This window comes from Neolamprologus multifasciatus, chromosome 17 (genome assembly GCF_963576455.1).
Source record: "Neolamprologus multifasciatus chromosome 17, fNeoMul1.2, whole genome shotgun sequence".
NCBI lineage: Eukaryota > Metazoa > Chordata > Actinopteri > Cichliformes > Cichlidae > Neolamprologus > Neolamprologus multifasciatus.
This window is the reverse complement of record NC_140455.1, coordinates 28,295,431-28,316,259: the sequence shown is the minus strand read 5'-3', so window position 1 is coordinate 28,316,259 and position 20,829 is coordinate 28,295,431. Positions and strand designations below refer to the sequence as shown.

The 20,829-nt window shown below is 39.0% G+C and overlaps 1 protein-coding gene across 3 annotated transcripts in view; it reads left to right on the top strand.

Annotated features, from left to right (window-relative positions):
* The window catches only part of cacna1c (calcium channel, voltage-dependent, L type, alpha 1C subunit), a 222,779-nt gene that overhangs the window by 66,856 nt on the left and 135,094 nt on the right, over positions 1 to 20,829 (top strand). For all 3 annotated transcript variants that reach the window (XM_085137898.1, XM_085137899.1, XM_085137901.1), the window contains exon 3: positions 6,910 to 7,015. In XM_085137898.1, coding sequence (XP_084994024.1) covers positions 6,910 to 7,015 — 106 coding nt within the window. The remainder of the gene's footprint in view (positions 1 to 6,909; positions 7,016 to 20,829) is intronic.

The following is a 20,829-nucleotide window of genomic DNA, read 5'->3' as shown; positions in this document are numbered from 1 at the left end:
TAACATTTAGATTTAAATATAATTTTTAGATTTAACATTTAACATTTAGATTTAACTTTTAACATTTAGATTTAACATTTAACATTTAGATTTAAATATAATATTTAGATTTAATATTTAACATTTAGATTTAACATTTAGATTTAAATATAATATTTAGATTTAATATTTAACATTTAGATTTAATATTTAACATTTGATGAAAAGTTACAAATATTTTACTAAATGTTGTAAAAAATTACTCGAAAAAACTTGTTTTTGTAAGGTTTTGAGCTAAATGTGGAAAAATGTTGCCGTTAATTTCAGCATGTTTCACTTTACAAACGGCGCCCCATAGGGTTATGGACCATCTTTATCATTGTACTGGAGATTTGTATGATGACATTTCTATATTTTACAACTATATATAATGTTTCTGTGCAAACATATACATGTTTCAACTGCAAACCACGGACTTTATCTGATCGTATTTCTTTATTGGTCCTGTCCCGTTGTGAAGCCTCAAGCTAAGTTTTTTTGTTGTTGGCATTTTTGAGTTTTAAAACTGGATGTGATGAGAAAGGGGTGAATCTGAGAAAGTGATATATATATATATATATATATATATATATATATATATAGAGCAAGGAGGGCAATTACAGTTTTCCCACAGACTTCTAAACAAAAAGATATTCGCCCTCTGCTGGCCATTGTATAGAATGCAGGCTTAGATCACTTCCTCATTGGCTCACCTTTAAGGCCCAGAAGCTACATCCATCTTTTATATACAGTTCTTGCTGCAACCATATTCCACCCCCTATTTTCAGATTTAGGATGAAATTATTGGAGAGATGCAGATGGAACAGCAGGTCATAAAAAAATAAAATTATAGCTAATTGATGTTTTTATATGTATGATTAATAACTGGTAGATGATGCACAGATGGATTTACAAACAGCTGATTCTGAAGCGTCTTTTTCTGTTATTTCAAAGTGGTTTTATGTATGTCTTTTGGGCCTTTTTGTCCTGCTGAACATCCATTCCCATTCTTTAATTTTAACTTGAAAATTTCTTTCCAGGACAATGAGTAAAAATTTCCATGGTCCACTGAGAATATTTTATCCCCTTCCTCCCCCCTAATGATAATCCCGTTCGTATGGGGCTTTAATCAATCTCTCTCTGTCCTCTAGCTCTCAATAAGTGTGATTTTCCCTCTTCACTCAGTAGTCTTAATCCCTTCTCCCCTTCCTCTGCCTGCCCTTCTCTTTCTTTTCTACTCTTCTCTTTCATCTTACATTCTTTATTTCTGTTTTCTCACAGGAGGATGAAAAAATTTTCATCCCTCCTTCACACTTCTCCCCTTGCTATTTCAAAGTGTATTTATCCTCTTTCCCCCAGGTCCATCCACACCTCTGTTCATCCTTTACCCCCACCCCCTATCCTCCACCTAGGAGTCTCAACATTTAATAGCCAACCCTCCCTCTGTCCATCCAAATCCCAAATTCTTACTGTTCTTCCTTTCAGTCCTGCTTCTCCAGTTTTTTTTAATATCTATTTTTAAGTTCCTGAACATAATGACATGGTTCTCCCTCAGGGTGCGAAAGAGATGGGGAAATGGAGAGATAGACAGAAATGGCCTGTGTCACACTCAAAATAATCAATAATAGGTGCATGTCCACATAAGCCTCGACTCAGCAAGAGCACAATTGCACACGGTTCTTAGAGGAACAGAAGGAGAGGAAGAGGAGGGGTCAGGAAAATGAGAAAGGCAGGGATGTGGGCAGGACATTGATGTTGACAGGAGAGATAATGGAGCTGAGTAACAGAGAAGGGACGGAGGGAGTGAGAGATTGAGGGGAGGACGGAAAAGGTAAACAAGAAAATAGTGAGTGGAGTGGAGGGAAGGAGGTAGAGGTGTGGGTTTAGAATAGAAGGATCATAAGGGAAGAGAAGAGGAAGGAAGTAGAAAGCAGTGCAAAATGGTAGGAAATAGAAGAAGATATAGGAAGTATGTGTTTTAATGCATGTGCTGGGTGGGTTGCATTAACAAATTATCAAGTCACAAAAAATCAGTGTTGATAATATTATAGGCTCTAATGGACAAATGGACCTCACATGTTCACACTATAAGCTAGTCTCAAAAACATTGTTCAGACTGCTTGATAATGTCCAGATCAGAAAGCTCAGATTGTGCATTACTGTTGATTGTTTTACCCCTTAGTGTCTGTTAATGAACAAAAAACAACACTGCATTTGGGCTGCCTAATGACTTCCAGAAAGAAAGATGAATATGCTATACTAACTCTTTTTGTAGCAGGGACAGATCTAAAGGGGGCAAGGGGAGCAACTGGCCCCCTGCTGTAGAAACTTGCCCCATCCAGCAGCCGCCCCAACTTTTATGTCCTTAAAATACTTTTCGTCTGTGCAAGACTGCCATTGTTTTGCCAGTGAGTACTGCACGGTGTGAGCAAAGTTTTTCTGCTTTAAAACTTGTAAAAAAATCCCATTGTCTTTGTTTTCTTAGATGAGATAATGATACTTTAAATGGTTTTTCTGGATATTTTGGTAATTTGCCCCTGCTTTGCCCCACCATATAAGGTTTTCTAGATTTTCCACTAACCCATTGTGGATACTACAAAATTTGTAGTATTAAGAGCTGTGCTTTGTACAACTTTACACCTGGAAAACCAAAATGGGAAGGATACTTTGGCTTTAGCTAGGTGGTTAGTTGCTAACGTCTCTTTACATTCTTTTCCTGGAAATTGCTAGCTAGAGCCTCCTTTCCAACTGTGTCATGAATATGGTGAAAGACAGGAAGCAGGAATAGTCAAGGATCAGACTCTCGTCTTTCAGGTCTTTCAGTCATCAAAAAGCAAGTTTTATGACTATAACCTAGCCTAGCCTGGCACAGTGGGCATTGTTATAGTCTGAGCCTGACATTACAGGCTATATTTATCAAAAAAGTTTCACAAATTTTAATTTGAGCAAAAGTTTCCATTTTCATAGATTCCCTCCATCATGCAGGTTAACTTGTGAATCTGCCATGAATTCATGAAAGTGGAGTCAGACCTATATTATTGAGTTTGTTTATGGAAACGGTGAACGTGTCGTCCTGACGGTCACCTTGTGTATCTGTCATTATCGTGCCAATAACCTATCAACTGTCCAGCTGTGCAGAAGCTGGAAAATATAAGCCAAAAGCATGAATAAACCCTGAGGGCTGCTGGAACAATCTAACCCAGTGACTTATGAGCATTCAGATTATTAGCCACAATTCCCTGAAATCATTCATTTAAACTGCTCAGTGTGGGAAGGAAAAGAGCATTGGTGAGGTGACAGAAAGAAAATGGACATTAAAATGTGCTCTTAAAGAAAACTGCAGCTAAAAAGGCATGGCCTCTGAGTCATAAAGAAACGTGGAAGAAACACAATTAACACCATTAACGCCAAGTCTTTGTTTTTCTGCTTTTCTATTTAACCTCCCTGCTATGGGATGTCCTTTGTAACTGCAGTGCGGGCATGCTGTTGAACATGTGGGTGCCTCGGTGTCCACTCTGGTGTATGTTTTGTTTATATATGTGAGGCTTTATGCGTGCATGTCCTGTGTACTGTGAGTACCTCTGTCTCTGGAGATAGAGATCCAAAATCCTCCGCTTTTCCTCCTCTGTTACCATGACAACTGCTGCTGCTCTCAACAGGTCAATGGGGCCTGTCTAAGCTCACACAAGCACACACTCAGATTAGAGAACACACAGCAACACTCTTGAAGAACACACACGTACTTGAACAGAGATGATAAAGGACTAAAACACAGACACACAGTGCTCTCGCGTGCTGTGTAATTATAGCCTGGAAACATTACCTGCACGCTGCAAGGTCAGCGAGAGGGACATCTTCCTAACTACCATGTTCTCTATATGAAATCACACTAAGTTGTCATTTTCAAAAGGTGTTATTTAGTGCATTTACAAACAGACACATGCATGCACACACTTCCCAGCTACAGCTAATAAACTCCACAGGCTTACATGAAGAATTGCACTGTTCGTATACATTTTCAAACTCAGGAAACTAGATAACGGGATATCAGCATAACAAGTAACCTCACTCTCCTCGATAGTATAAGTATAGCCCAGATTCCTTACGGGCTTTTGACAAGATAAGAGATTATCTGAGTTATTGTAAACTGTATGTGGCGTTTATGTGATCCAACTGTATAGAGAGAAGCTCTAGAAATAACAGCTTCAGGGGTACTAGGATGCAATCCCAAAGTGAAATTCTGTTCCAAGTAACACAGTTAGCCTGTCAGAATGCAGAATGCAGATATATATATATATATATATATATATATATATATATATATATATATATATATATATATACATATTTATATATATTTGTGTGCTGCTGTCTGAGGCATGTAGCACCCAGGTAAATGTTACATTGTATCAGCCGTAAAAGCCTCTCACCTTCATGGATGTTGATTTCAATTTTATTTACTCTGGTTAATTTTAGAGCTCTCAGTTTGCTTGCAGCAAAATGCTGATTCCCAGTGATATTTCTTTTTTTCCTGTGGTCTTAAAGATGCATATTGCTATTGTTGTTATGCTAATTAATGTACGTTACGAATAGATTTGGTACAGACCTCCCGAATTTCCTCCAAGTGTTGTTTTGCTCTCAACAGCACAGCAGACAGTAGATTTATTATCATGCTGATGGAAGCAGACCTCAAGGGTTTTTGAAATTATGGGTCAGGAATGCAGAATGAGTCACAGGCCTATTTTTCAGTGGGTCCCCATATGTCTGAAGTGAGTTTAATGAGCCCTTGGTAGAAGGGTGAGTGATTAACTTTGATGCATTTTGGTCCCAAGCTGAACGAGCTGAATGATCTTGTGGCCGATGGTGTTCAAGAGTCAATTCTTAATCCAAACATAAAAAAAACATTTGCTTGATGGTAATAATTTGAAGCTCTTTCTCTTTTATGCGTTTACAGTGCTGTTCTTACAACAGAAGTTAAGCCTCTAAAATGAATAGGAGGTCTGTTTCTAGTCACACAGCAATTATTAATGGTGCAAGTAGTATGATTGCTAAAATTGTTGGGGCCATTTTTGGGGAATTACTTACCCATTTCTTATTGGTCATCTAAACCTATTGCAAGCAATACTTCAGAAGACTACAAGGCTGTGATCTGTAGAACTTGTTGGGCTTAAAATGAGAAAATCCAAAGTAAATTCAGACTTTTGCATCCAATTCTTGGATCAAAGATTATTAATGCAGCCCACGTCATTAAAGATGTGTGCTGCAGAATCATTCCACTCTGGAAAAGAACAGTTCAAAGAAAACATTAAAAGCCCCCAAATTACCATTGCATTCATGCCCATGTTGCATGTATGTAAACTTCTAACCACATCTGAATGTTGATTTATTTTTTACCATCTGCAACTCAGATTGTCTAAATAAGAAGTTTATGACAGGCCTGACAGATCCATGCTTTAATGATTTCTGCAACAAATTCTGACACTACCATCTGAATGTAGCAGCAGAAATTGAAACTCATCAGACCAGGCAACATGTTTCCAATCTTCTATTGTTCAATTTTGGTGAGCCCATGTGAATTATAGCCTCAGTTTCCTGTTCTTAGCCGACAAGAGTGGCATCAAGTGTGGTCTTCAATTCCTGTAGCTCATCTGCTTCAAGGTTTTATGAGTTGTGCTTTTGGCGATGTTCTTATGCAAACCTTGGTTCAACAAGTGGACTCAACCATGTCTACATGTATAAATGCAATGAAGTGCTGTCAAGCGATTGGCTGATTAGATTAATTTACCAGTTGTTACAGCACCTGCCAAACCGCCACTTCCAAGTCCAACAGTGAGATTCGGTGTAGTGAATAATTAAATCCTGGTCTCAAGGACAAAAACAAAACCCCAACTGCTTACGCGGTATAATGCAATATGATAGTGTCAGCTAATATATATGACTTTGCTGATGGTTTGTCTTCAGGATTGGAGGTTTTGACAGCCCGAGTCATCAGTACATTGCTGTTTACATTATACCTTGAGGTCTGGAGTCTAGACTAATTTGATATGCAGCCGAGAGTGAAGGCAGACAGGAGGGGAACAAAGTAAGAAAAGGAAGGTAAGAATAGAAGAAGAGGGAGGGCAAGAAGAAGGTGGAGGGAGGTGACAGCAGTGGCAGTTTGTAATTGTGTTGATGAAAACCAGAGCTCCTCTATCTCTCCTTCACACTCTCTCCCTTTCTTTCTCTTTATCTGTAGCTCTCCTCTCTCTCCCACCCCTCTCTTTCTCTTTCTCTCTCTCTCTCTCTGAGGCCCAAAATAATGAGGTCACTCCCCTCTGAAGGACCGTTCCAAATAAAAGCCCTCTGTGTCTCTCCTCTCTTATTCCATCTTGCTCTCACTCTTTCCTCATCCCGTCTTCCACGCGACAGGCCTGCTCCTTGCCGCACCCATATTAGGCCATGCAGCGTCTCTCTAACCCTCCCCTCCCTCCACTACGCACAAAGAGGTCTCTAAGTAACCCAGCGTGTGTCATTGTTAACAAAAAGCCAAACTCACTGACTTTGATCTCTCTCCTTGTGTACACTCCTTGTGCACTCTGCGATGTTTATATATACCTATGCTTATGTAAAGCTGTATTACTGTGGTTAAAAATACCTCTCTGTTGAAACAACATGCTTAATATGAAGACTTTTTCTATACAAGGAGGTCAGAAACCAGAGTCTATATTATTTTGTGTTTTCCATCACAGATTTTAAAACCAACTCTGAGGTACTCCAAAAGCAGTAGAAATGTATTTGACTCAGTTGAATGTTTTTAAAGTGTACTCAAGTAAACCAAGATAATCACTGCTGTGTAAATGCCTCTGTATCTCTTGTTTTGTGTACACTATTCCACCTTAACTTTTCACTCAGACCATTTGAGATCATCATCCTGATGACAATTTTTGCCAACTGTGTGGCCTTAGCTGTCTACATCCCCTTTCCCGAGGATGACTCGAACGCCACCAACTCCAACTTGGTGAGTAGTGCATGATATTTAAGCTCTTTTACAGCTCAGTATGCTCGCTTGCGGCTTGGTATAATAGATGCTGCTTGGTTCACCGGGTATGTTTTTGCAGTCCTGTTGCTTCGGCCTGACACTTGAGTTACCTTGTGTTTGTAGGGGGTGATGTATTAAGCAATTCATTAGCAGCATTTGCTGTTTTTCCTTAGCGTTCTAGCGTGTAATTTGCACATTTCCGGTTGATTCAGTATGATTTACTGTCATGAACTGTATGCGGTTTTGCCAAGTTACCGAAGGTACAGCATAAGAATGAGCGAGTAAAATTAATGAAAGGCAGAAACTTTGGGAAAACGGGCATGGAATTACCCTAATTTTTTGAAAAGGTTATTGATTATAACTTTTAAGCTTTGTGGGTTAATCTGATCAAAGATGAGGCCTCATTTTTTGCGGGCAAAAACATCATTTTGGTCTGCACTGAGGAACTGCGAACTTTTGTTGGTGGCCTGACTTGACTTGTTTTAATTGGCTGATTTTCTGTCTTTCTTCTTTCATATTGTACTAAATGTTACATATTGAAGCAAAAATGAGTTATTAATAAAAAGAGATTTGCGAATTGTATTTTTACATTGTTCATTCATATGTTAAGAGTTGATAAAAAGCTTTGTATTAAACTGTTGAAAAATTTAAATGGGTTTCAGAGCTACACTGACAGTACCCACAATGATGACACGTTAAACTCAGCCATGATTTGATAAGCTTCTTGTGATGTTAGGAATGCTTGGCTTTTTCAGTTGAAAAGTGTCCCCATAAATGCTCAGTGAGGCAGCGGTCAGGTGCTTGCAGATTATTACAGGTGAAGATTGGCGTTACACTTAGCAGTCAGTTGATTTACTGCTATTGTCCAGTTTTACAGTGTCCAAAATAGTCATGATTATATTTCCCTTGTGAGTTTGACTACAGTATACAGTATCAGCTTTCTCCTGTTCCTTACACGCACCCTTTCGTTACTGCTGTCATTCCTTTTTAACAGGTCTTTAGTGGACTGAAGTGTTGTGTACTTCATTTAGCAAATCCCGCATCTGTGGTGAAGCTACTTTTCTGTCTTTCTGTGAAAATAACGCCTGATGTATTGATCTTTTGATTATGTGGTCAGTTTTGTTCTGCCTGACCGTGCTTGGGAAACAGCTGAACCAGTTACCACAAAGCATTTGATGTGACTTACACTTCCCCCTAAGAATCCTTCAGCCTAGCCATGAGTTCATATTGAGAAATCCTCTATTTAGCCCTCCTTTAGCACACTTGATTCTTCACATTTAGCTTCTCAGCTTCTTGTGTTTTAAAATGTTTCCAAGTGCTCAAATGATTTCCAGGTTTCTATGACTGATATTCAGCGTGGTTCCAAACTTTTAGACTCGACAGTACATGTGAATTATGTGCGTCATATATGAGCAAATGCGTGTGTCAGCTGGCAAATGTATGCCAGTGTATAGTTACAGGGTTTTTCCTGGCTCGAATCTCTAGGGCTTGACTGTGACTGTTAAAATAGTGAGTCTATTTTAACTCATGTGACAGAAATCTATGCATTTTCTTGTTATTTCATAGAATTCTTCTATATTTGGTTAAAAACGAATGTTAATATAATGCTGGTGATTTTTCCTTTGGCTCTGGCTAAAACCTCTTTGGGAGATGCCAAAAAATCCTGTATGCAGACAAAACCTTATAGTTAGAGGAGACTAATCCCTCTGAGGCCTTGTAACATCTGGCGCTCTGTTTCCAACTCTTTCTTTCCTTCTTCCTAAGGATATCTTGTACAACTCACACTTTACTATGGCCTTCACATTTCCACACATCTCCACATGCTTTGCTGCATGTTTGGAGAATTGTTCCGTCTTGTCTTCTGAATACAAATAGCAGAAGAAGAGGCCCCATTTAGGCTTTTTTCACCTTGCATACTCATAATGTTGTGTTGGACTTACAGCACATCTGTGAATGATTAAATATTTGTTTTTATTTGTTTAACTGTATGCCAACCCTCTAATTTCTCGCATAAAGATACAGTGTCAGAGCAGGTGCATATGAGTCAGCAAACAGACAGCTGTTTTTTATCTTCTAGATCCATGCCCATCACCTACTCTCTCTGCTTATCACGCTTTGCTTTTTAGCTCTTTAATCACACTCTTTCATATAATTTGAAAGGTTCTATTTATGTTATCAAACCGTTAATAAGATTAGCAGCACAGACTGACAGAACTTGATCCTTCAGAGGCATCGAGAAAGGCTGAACTTTCAGGTGAAAAGCAGCTAGCGCAGTCATTCATGTTGGAAACCCAAATGGAAATTCTGTTTTATGTAAATTATTATTTTGTCTTTCAGTGCAGAAGAGGTTTTTACTTGAAATCTGAACTGTATAATAAGTCTCTCAGTATTTCCCAAAGTACAGAAGCACCGTAGAGGGCTTCAGTGTTCCGTAACTGTATAAAGCACAAAGCCCTGGCACACTGTGAGGAACACTGTTAGATAAAATGCAAGGCCTAAACAAAACTACTGTCAAGTCATATATTTTAGCCAAGTTTTTCTTTTTTTTTTTCTTTTTTGGACCCTACGGGTGGCCCCTCCCCACCTCCTAAGTTAATGAACAGATACAACACACACAACCACTACAGCTGTGCTCAATTAGTTTTATAACCTTCTGACAGACAGGAAACAGTGCCCAGATGGACCAGAGTCTTAAATATACAGGCGAACTATGTATATGTAAGTGTCTGTGTCTGTGCAGTATTTATTACTAGGCAACTTAAATCAAAAAGTACTTTTTTTTTTTAGGCGGATGTGGGGATAGATCTATTGCACAGCTATCTGGCTGATTAATGTGTGGAGGCATCAGTGGTTCAGATCTTGTTTCACTCAGACACAGATGTTGTCAAATGTGTGACAGTACAAAAAGTATGGTGGTGGAAATATTCCTCAGAGGTTTTGGTGCATATTGGCATCATAGCATCACACAATTGCTGCAGATTTGTCAGTCATGCATCCCTGAGGCAAATCTCCCGTTTTACCATCCCAAAGGTCTATGCTCTATTGGTTTGAGATCTGGTGACTGTGGAAGGTATTTGAGTGTATTGAACTTATTGTTATGTTTAAGAAACAAGTTTGGGATAATTTGTTACATCTGTTGGAGTTTCCATAGTTGGTACTAAGGGGTAAAAAGTGTACTAAACAAATATCCCCTATCCTATTACACCACCGGTAGCAGCCTACTCTTTGATACAAGATGGGATTGATCAATGCTTCCTGTTTATGCCAAATTCTGACCTTACCATCTGAAATCGAGGCTCTTCAGACAAGGTGGCATTTTTCCCAGTCTTCTGTTGTCCAGTTTTGGTAAACCTTTGTGAATTGTAGCCTCAGTTTGCTGTTTATTAGCTAAAAGGACTAGCACACAGTGTGGTCTTCTGCTGCTGTAGCCCATCTACTTCAAAATGTGATGTGTTGTATGTGTCTCAAAGATGCTCTTCAACAAACTTTGCACGTAACAAGTGATTATTTGAGTTATTGTTGCCCTTCTATCAGCTCAACGTACCCTGGCCATTCTCCTTTGACTTCTGGTATCAACAAGGTAATTTCACTCAGGGAATTGCTGCTCACTGGGTAATCTGTCAGACACCAAGTAGCATGAGGCAGTAAAAGGCACTTAAATCACATTTCTTCTCTATTCTGATGGTCAGTTTAAACTTCAGCAAGTAATCTTGACCTTGTCTATATGACTAAATGTGACAGGCTGGTTAGATACTTGCATTAATGTGCAGGCGAACAGGTGTACCTAACAAAGAGGCCAGTGAGTGTATTTTTGTCTTTATTCAAACATCTGCCAGTAAACCAATACACTGTTTAATGCTTTTTAAAAATGTTTTATGGTGGGGTTTTTTTGTGACAAACACATGTCAGAATGAGAACATCGTATTTAATAACAGTGCCTTCATCTAATAATGCCATAAGGGCCTCTTAAGCATGTTCTTTATGTTTACGCTATTTAGCAACTGGCCCTATTGAGCTTTTTTTTTTTTTCATTGTGTTTGCACAGCAGTAATTAAACCAAAGACTGCCAGAATCCATATTACTTTCCACTTTTTAATTTGCCAGAGTGTCTATTGTGATCCTCATTATATTCACATAATAATTTAGAGGATGGCTTTATCCAGAGCTGCTTTGATTAAGGACACTAACGGCCCAAATGACTCTTAATGCACATTTAGGAAGAGGGAACTTGTGACCATATTGTTTAACCAGCAGGAAACTCAGTGGCATGATCATTCCCGTTACACTAAGATAAGTTAGTGTCAGTGCTGCAGACTGTGAGGCAGCCCTATAATGTTAGTTTGAACCACGGGAGTCTTATAAATACTGTCTTCCTCACAGCTTAACCTTAACCTTTTGTGTTGTTATTTAGTATTGTTGTAGCATTTTCCATCCTTGTTGGATATTGCTGTCATTAATTTTCTTTCCCATGTAGCTTATCATTAAGTGTTTAGTCCCGTGTGATTTTGTTTGTTTACCAAAAGCTTTATTTCTTTCCATTTTTCCTTTTTTTATACAATTGTCCTGCTGGTTGCATATGGCTGTTGCAGTTTGGAATCCATTTGCACAAGTTTCTGCCTTACCGTCCTCACTGCAGCAATGACACACTCCCAAGCTACGTGTTTCTCTTTTTTTCTATCCACTATTTAGTCCACCCAATGATCGATGCCACCTGTCATCAGTCCATCCCTGTGATCTTGTCTTCTAAAGTTTTTTCATTGGCATTATATAAGAAGAACTTTATAACTTTAGTTATACTTTTAAGTATACTTGTAATAATGTATTTATAAATATACCCCCCGCCAACCCTGCGTTTAATCATACCTGAGTTTCAGATTCAGTGTGGCACCCCCTCAGTAGGTTTGCAAGTCCTTGTTATGTAATACCACAGATCTGTTGTATTTCTCCCAGTTCAAGATTTCTATTTCTGTCTGCATCCCATAATGTGCCGCTCTGTCTCCTTGACGACATGCCCAATAATAGCAGCAGGAGAGGTTGTCATGGATATGGTAACCGTAGTGATGCGCCTCATCTGTCCTTGGTTACAGATGGGAAGGATAGGAACCAAAGTGTGAGAAAGTCTCTTCTCTCAGGGAGGATATATATGCTGCACTTTGGATCGTTCAGTTTAGCGACCACATTTTTTTCCTTTTCTTTTTTTAACTGTAAAATTTTCTTTTTTTAAATGTGAGGCTAAATTTAAACACATTCACTTCACCACTTCTCTCTTTCCCACCAACGCCTCTGTTCTATTCAGTCACATTTTTACTTCGCTGCTCTGACTAATCAGATCAATATCTTTTAGATTGACAGAATAATGTTGCCATAAAAAAGCAATTAGCTAATCGATACATCAGACTAGACACTGAGTAATTGAGAGGAGGGGTAAGAGACCTACTGTCAGCTCGCTGTGGCATCCTGTGTGCACAAATACACAAAGCTAGTTAAATTTCTTTTGCGTTTCACAAGGGGTATATTTGTGTGTATCTGTAGTGCGTGACGGAGTCTCCAGTGTTGGATGAAGTAGCTGCTGGCTCTGCAGAAGGCGTGTGAAATGAGCACCTTTGTATAAATGAATCACCTGTTTGAGGGTAATGGACCCCGGCACATCTCATACACACTCCTACCCAGTCTCTGTGTCTCATCTTTGCTTTTCTATACAGACAGCAGTATTTGTTAACACAGTTAACTTTTTTTTTTTTTAAACCAAACAGGATTTTTCTCTTTTCTTAAAGTTTATGGTGCTAAACTATATTGAGTGACACATTTTTGCTTTTTAACCACCTCCTTTATTTATGGTACAGGTTTTGCTACATATTACAACAACTAAAGTACTGCCTGTCTGCTGGTCTGCAAACTCCCATACAATCAGGAGTTGAAAAACCAAACTTCCCACACTGGTACATCTTAGGTCCCTGAAGGTTCTTATCTATATCAGATATTATGATGTAATCATGATGCCTAACAACCACCTACCAAAGGGCTAAAATAACTCATTTTTAGCATTTATGCACCTCATAAAAGCTTCTTGTTGTTTTAATTTCACACCAATCTAACTTATATCCACAATCCTTGAATATATATCTATATATATGTGTGTGTTCATATTATAACACCCTGCCTGTCAAACACTTAACGATGAACTAAAACGATATTTACATGGCAGAGCAGGACAAAGGTATAGGCATGTATGATTAATTCACTGTACATAACTTCAAAATTCATCTCTGATGATTGCATAACAATTTCTTTATTGGCTATGCCTGTTCAATTTGAAAGTGCATTGTATTTGTGAAGATTTTACCTCTTGATGGGCCTACATGTATCCTTTGGATTAGTTTTCTTTTAATTAAAGTAATGAAAATTCCATTACCCATTAGTATATATTATGTTTATATTGCACATAGTTATTAAGTATTATTTATCACTGGAGCTAGTTGAACTTAAATAGGCAGTTAGCTCTCTGGACAGCAGAAACCCAAATTGAAAGCTCTGTTGCCATCCTTTACCCAGGTTTACTGTGTTGATCATGACACTACAAACCACTTCTTTTTTTTTGCAATTGCATAAGGTCCCTTTGACAAGAACCTTTTACATGGTGAAATTATAGAGTGGCATAGTTTGAAAAGCTGCTTCTTTGGTACTTAGAGTAAGCATTAGCCTAGATAGGTTTTCTTACTGGCCCTGGGCCAGTGAGCCATTGCTTATGTTAAATTCTGACCTGCATGTTCCTCCAAATATTGCCTGATAAACTCTAGACTCTGCACTTGTCTTTCTCCACTTGTCTCGTTGTCATCTCATCATTTGTGCTGTAGAGGATCAAGTTGACATGCTGTTCCATTGGGTGCTACTCTGCTGGTTGCTAGGAATGTCTATTTATAGACCTCAAGGAACGATCAGCATCTGTCTTTATGTTCACTTATCTAACCACATTGGGTCTATGTTTTCTTTTAGTGATAGCGATAGTGTGTGTGTGTGTGTGTGTGTGTGTGTGTGTGTGCGTGTGTGTGTGTGTGTGTGTGTGTGTGTGGTGGGGGGGTGTTGCACAGAAAATGACTTTTAAGCAAGAGATTGGAGCAACTAGGTGGGAGTGAAGGATGTTTTGACTGACCCCCAAAAATCAAGCACCTAGCCATCCAGTGTGGTTTTACTGACTGAACAAGTGGGTCGTTGTAAAGAGCTCACAGAGGGCAGCTATGATCCTCAGGTTATCTGTTAATCGAAAGGTTGGCGGATCAATCCCTGACTCCTGTAGCTTGCATGTCAAAGTAACCCTGGGCTAGATATCAACTCCCAAGTTGCCCAAGATGCCAGAGAAAGCACTTAGGCATAGATAATGTATGAATGTGTGTGTGAATGTTGCTTGAATAAGACTCAACTGAGTAGAAGCTGTTATGCAAGTACCAGTCCATTTACTGAATTAAAACTTTTATATTTATTCTTTTAAACTTTTTAAAACTTTTTATAGGATACCACACCTGCGACAAGTGAAAACTTTTCCGTTCTATATATTTCAAATCCGCTAGAAGTGGAAGACCATATAAAGCCACAGAGCAGTATCGCCGAGCGCTAAAGCACATAGTGTGTAAAAGATTCTGCTGACTTAATTACTTCAGAATTCCAAACTTCCTCTAGCATTAACATCACCATCAAAACAGTGCACCAACGGCTTCATGGTCAAGCAGCTCCTGCAGGTGTAATGTGTTGATGGCCCAGTACTTTTGTCCATATAGCTGCCTGTTTAAAGGAAGCTTTTCCTGCTGCTGTTGCGAAGTGCTTGGTGAAAAGGGGTCATTTGATAGTTGGGTTTTTCTCTCTATTATTGTAGGGTGTTTGCCTTGCAACAAGGGCCTGATGCGACTGCTGTTGTGATTTATAAATAAAATTGAATTGAATTGAATAGCATACGATGCAGTGCGAAATACAACCGGTGACTCTTGAAGCCACAGCCTGCACTTGTCACTAGCAACCCACTGTTACCTGCAAATGGTTTGGCAATGAACAAATTGCTTTACATATGCACAGGGAAGGGCTTTTTTTCTTTCTTTCTGCTAGAGTGACTTCCAATGTTCCCTCTAATTTTTCATGTGTCTGAGCGAACGCACAAACTCCCTGGGCGATCCCTTGGACCACTGTGAGAAACAGCAGACGTGTGGACTGTGGTTACGCCAGCATCAAATCCATCCAAGTTACATGGTTAAAATTATATTAAATTATAATTATATGAAAATAATCAAATTACAGCATTTACATCTATGTTAGACTACTTTTAATGAACTGCTTTAGCCCACTTAGAATGAAAATTAAAACAAATCTTGTTCATGACCTGTGTAGTATGTTAACACTTTTGGAAGTAAAAATAACTTGAACTCCAATTTTGAAGACACAACTTTTTTATTTATTTATTTATTTATTATAAAGCTCTGACTTGTATTATGAGTATGAGCTGTGGTCTGGGAGAGAGTTCTGTAACCCTCTCTGCAAAATACAGTATATAAAGACAAATGTTGGGCAATAACTTCTTCAAAAAAATGACTGAGTTTTGCAAACAACACAACTTTTTGCAGCTATTTACCTAAAAATGCAGCCAAGGCATTTTTTGAACAAACATTTCAAAATATTTACAGAACTACCAGCTGTTCTGCATCAAATTTGATGCCACACAAATTATTTGTGCCACTCCAAAAAACAATTTCTGTCCACTATGAGATAAAGGAGAACAACAGCCTGATACCTGCACTCCTGACAACAGGAGATGTATCACTCCTGTAACACCTGTAGCATTCAGCAGTCGCCTCATTGTTCTGACACACAGAACAAAACTATTGACTACACTACACACTAACTACACAAGATTTGCGCTAAACGTTTAGATTTGTGCTAAACGTCGCAAATCTCTCACAAATCTCCTCAAAACACCGCTGTCACTCCTAAAACTTCCTCCCGTTTCTTAACAACTAAATGCCACGTTGCCATATAATTTTTTGATTGGTCGACATGGTACATTTTTTGACCAATAGGAAAAGGTGGGGGTTTTTTTTGGTTCATCTTTGCTCACAGGCGGAGAGCGCTTTCGAGATTTTTCCTTATAAAACGCCGTTTTTACTGTTTCTTCCCGCAGTAAATACAAACAACGATAGTATTCAAGAAGAAAACCAAACATTGCATATATTTTTATCATAATTCTGGTTTTACGTGGCCTATCAACACAATTTAAAAACTTGTATAAAGTCCAAATTTTTTCCGTCAATGTCCTGCTCACATCTCCAATGGTTGTACACGTTGTCCTTAACGTGGCTTCACTCCTCATCAGCCACGCCGTTTTGCCAGCTAAAACACCGGTGTCAGCACATAAGGACGCTGTCATAGCCTGTCAACGACGTTGATTAGCTCGGTATATACGAATGTAAATCGCGTGATTGGCTGGACTATGGGATAAGGTGGCATCGTTCTAATCCCATACGGGAGCAGCCAGTCACTTACTGACTAACACTGCAAAACAGAATTGTTAAAGTTTTAATTTTAATTTCGATTTAGGTTTGATCTTTTTTTGTTGTGCGCAACGCAGATTTTTTGTGTGTGCAGAGACCGTGCCAGCAGTGCGCAATTGCGCACACGCGCAGTTTAGAGGGAACATTGGTGACTACTATGAAATGTGTCTGATCATCTCCTTCAGGGTTTAAATTAATTCAGTACTTTGTGTACTAGCAAAGACAAATAAATAATGTAGTTGGCATGCAGTATTTCCATACATGGTGCTTAGCCACATAGAAGAGATACTGGATTATAGCTCCCAACGCTCCCAACTCATCATCACAGTCTTGTCCTTGCAGGATAGTGCTGGAGAATAGACTTTTGCCAGATGAGGAAGCAAATGTGGAAGTAAATACTTTAAAAAAAACATTTTGGTTAGTGTTTGGTTGGTCTATCTACCAAAAGATTGTTAAAACATGAATGATCAATAATCTACAAGTGCATTATTTATAAAAAAAAAAAAAAAAAAGCAAAAAGGAAGCTGATCCTTTGCCTACATATTTTTTGTATTCCAAAGGAAATCTTTTCCATTAATTTAAGTGTTTAGCAATATCGGCTTGTGTAGCTAACCATTTTCACATTATACGTTTGTGCCAGGGGGAAAAAAGTGCGTTTTGACACTCAGTTTGTTTTCACACTGTTTTGAAAAGCTTTCATGGCATGGTTGTTAAACAGGAACCATTTGACTAAAGCAGAACATTTTATTATCCACTTTGGTGATATCATTGTTTTGAACTGAAACTACACTTAAGCAAGAATATTTCTTCCTTGCTAACCTCAGTCTGCCCCTCCCTCCCTGAGTCTTTCTCTCCTTCCCCTCGCTGTGCTCCTCTACCTCTTATAAAAATGAAAGATAAAGACTAAATGATGGCAGCTGTGGCACCACATCCATTACAGCACCACCCTTGCCCTCCTCTCCTTTTCCTCCTCCCTTAATAGTCCCATTTTGATGATAAAGATTTAGAGATTTCCACACAAACCTCCTGACCTCTGCCTCATTTTTTCTCTTCTTTTTTTGCATGCATCTTTCTTTTTTTTGTGAAAACACTGTCTTAAGCATGTATTTCATGATTCCTGAGCAAATCCCTGGAAACTATCCTATTCTACACCCCTGCTTATGCCAAATCTGCATAACACAAACCCCTGCAAGTTCTAAGCCATGTTTGTGTGTATATTTGTGCATATGTGTGTGTGTGTGTGTGTGTATTTGGTGCATTTTTTGTGTGGGAGGAAATATATAGGATGTACCATACATGCTTGTAGATTTGAATTGCTGCATTGGCATTCAGTGCTGGAGTAATTTGGCAAGTGAGTAATGCTAAATCAGGTCAAATGAGCCTTATGAAACTAAAATAAAGTTTTCCTAACGCTCATGCCAATGTAGGAAATAGCATTACATAACTGTCTGAAATAGTTGATGCAGAGGTGCATTTTTTTTTTTAATCGTTTGTATGATGTTCCAGATGTGCCAGCAGTAATGTGGAGAGAGACAGAGAGGTGGTGAGAAAGACAGGGTGACAGAGAAGGAAGAGAAAGAGATAGAGCAGGATATTTTTACTGAGCTAAAAGTGTCCACCTCTGCCTCTGTTCGACCCACATTAGAGCTCACACAGAGCACGCAGGGAGATGAAAGAGTTATGTCTCTGTCCATCACTGAAACTCTGGTTCTCACTGCAACCTTTCCACAGGGAGCCGTGTCAGTCTTAATGTCCCCATTTCTATCAGGAGCGTACTTGTCTTAGTTTGCTATTATGACAAATACGGTCGGCTTAAACTTAAGGGCTCCTCTGCCCAGTAGGAAAAGCAGTTCACCACGGTAAGAGCAAACAAATCACAGAGCAGAGCCAAACATTACACATGTGTTGTGTAAATGTAATTATTGCAACATGCATAGAACGTCATAGAAATAGCGATAAAATTGAGCATGAATCAGCATGAGATTAAATAATGAATGAGTGATCACCAAGACAGTGGGTGGTGCAGAGGTTAGTTTCAAGTTCTGAATAAAATATAATGTTTAATTTTACTAAACCGCCCTGGAGAAATTTGAATTTGACCCATCTATATTATTTTAACTCTGGCAGCCACATTGCTCCCAAATGATCAAGGACAATGTAATGTGCACTGTCACGGATGGAGGCAATGAATGACTTTGCTCTTTTTAAAAAGAAAATCATTTTGTAAACGTAGGTTGATATATGACAAGTCAAGTTTATCGCTTTTTTAAGTAGAGAGGCAGCTTTTACAACATTTCAGGCACATGTGTGCAAAAGCAAAAATGTACATATTAGTTATTCCACTGGTTTCTTAAGTCTGAAGTCCCTAAGCAAAGTAAAGAGCAAATGCAACCCATCAATAATGACACTTTGGCTTGGATCAGCAATTCCATACCAGCGTCTATTTAGTAAGCTGTGTTCTGTACTGTGACTGGGAGTCATTCCCAGAAAGTTGATTCTATTCAGATGGACGTAGGATTTTCAGTGCAAGAAACATTTTGTCGCTTATCCAAGTGACTTCTTCAGTCTCGGCTGGCTGCATGTTTCCCCAGCCTCAGAAAAAGTACAGTTGCATAACAACCAAAACTAGCACCATTTGCCTAACAATGAGCAATGAGCTTAGTTTCACGATTACTGATGCACAAACTGATTGAGATTCTGGGAATTGCTGCAGTCGTGGCATTGTGAGATCTTACAGTGCTGTGATTGAAGACACTTTCTTACCTGGATTATTGAGCATGTGTCAGGACACTGTGAGTCATTCTTTTTATGTGCAGTCCAGCCAGATTTAGACATTTATTAAATTTGATTATGTAGGACAGCGGTCCCCAACCCCTGTGCCCGTTTGGTACCAAACCGTGAGAGTTGAGGCTCGGGTGTGAAATTTATGGTTTTCAGGATTTTTATCGGTTTTTAGTGTTATTTTTTTAATAGTTTTTATCGTTAACTCGGTTTCCCTGGGTCTGTTGTGAATAATCTTCTTTTTTTTTGGTACTGGTACTGGTTTTGTTGTATTTATCCGCGACACCTTAAAGGCCAGTCCGTGAAAATGTTGCTGGACATAAACCGGTCCGTGGCGCAAAAAAGGTTGGGGACCGCTGCTGTAGGAAATATAGATTATCACGTAACTGAATTTACAAGATCATCCAGACCTGTTGTGACAGATACCTTATTCAACTTTCCAAATGAATTTCAAAACAAGTATTGGATCTAGGATCTATAGGGGGAAACCAGTAAAAACATGAAAACCAGGCTTCATAACATTACACACATGTGCCTAGCAAATTGTGTATTTAGCAAATATCAGAGCCATGACAACACATTGGTAATGGAAGATCACAGTAGATCTTTGGGTAGTTTAGGGTCGCAAACAGGTGTCAGTGTGCACACGCATGCCTTTTTCAATCCAGACTAATATTTGACTAGCCATAAAAGCCTGTTGTGACATCACGAGGAGAAATGCAAACTCTGCACCAGGTAATTTCGGCTCCCCCCGCTCCCCATTCCCCCGCCTCCATCCTTCCCCAAGCAGCAGGAAGCAGACTCGTCAGCAACAGATTTGCAGAATAACATGTATTTTTTTTTTCAAAATCAGCATGAAAATTGTTGTTGCTCTGTCACTCTGTGGTCACGCTCCTGCTTGTGGTTACTTTTCCGAAGCCCTGAAATGAAGTCTCAGCTCACTCGCTCACTGAATTAATAGGTGAAGCTGTGTTGCAGTGTGTACTCGTTCTGTTAGGGAGAAGTAGCTGTCATGTTGGTGTGGTATTCACTGACATTTAGCCATCTGGTCGTGGTTCTGGCAGCCATGCACTCTTTTTTTTTCCACTCCCGTCCCTCTCTGTCGTGCTCTGTCTTGCTGTTACACGCAGACATGCAATGTAAAGGTTTTCATAGATGTACTCTATACTTGTGTTGAAACTGTTGACAGCGTGCATTAGTATGATGTAGAACATTAGTGTGTGTGTAAGTGTGCGTTTGTGTCTATCTATGCTAGCATGCTTTGTGTGTTTTGCCTGCATCATCAAAGGGCTGGGTTCCCATAGAAACAGATGTTTCCATTTTCCTCCTTGGTGGCAACATGTGACACAGTGTTTCATTGTGTTTATTTCTGTTTTTCTGTGATATACACAGAGATTCTTAACATAGGGACATGTATTTTTTGGATAAATACATAATGAGGTAAATACAGGTAAATATCTCTATCCCTTTTTGATAACCCTT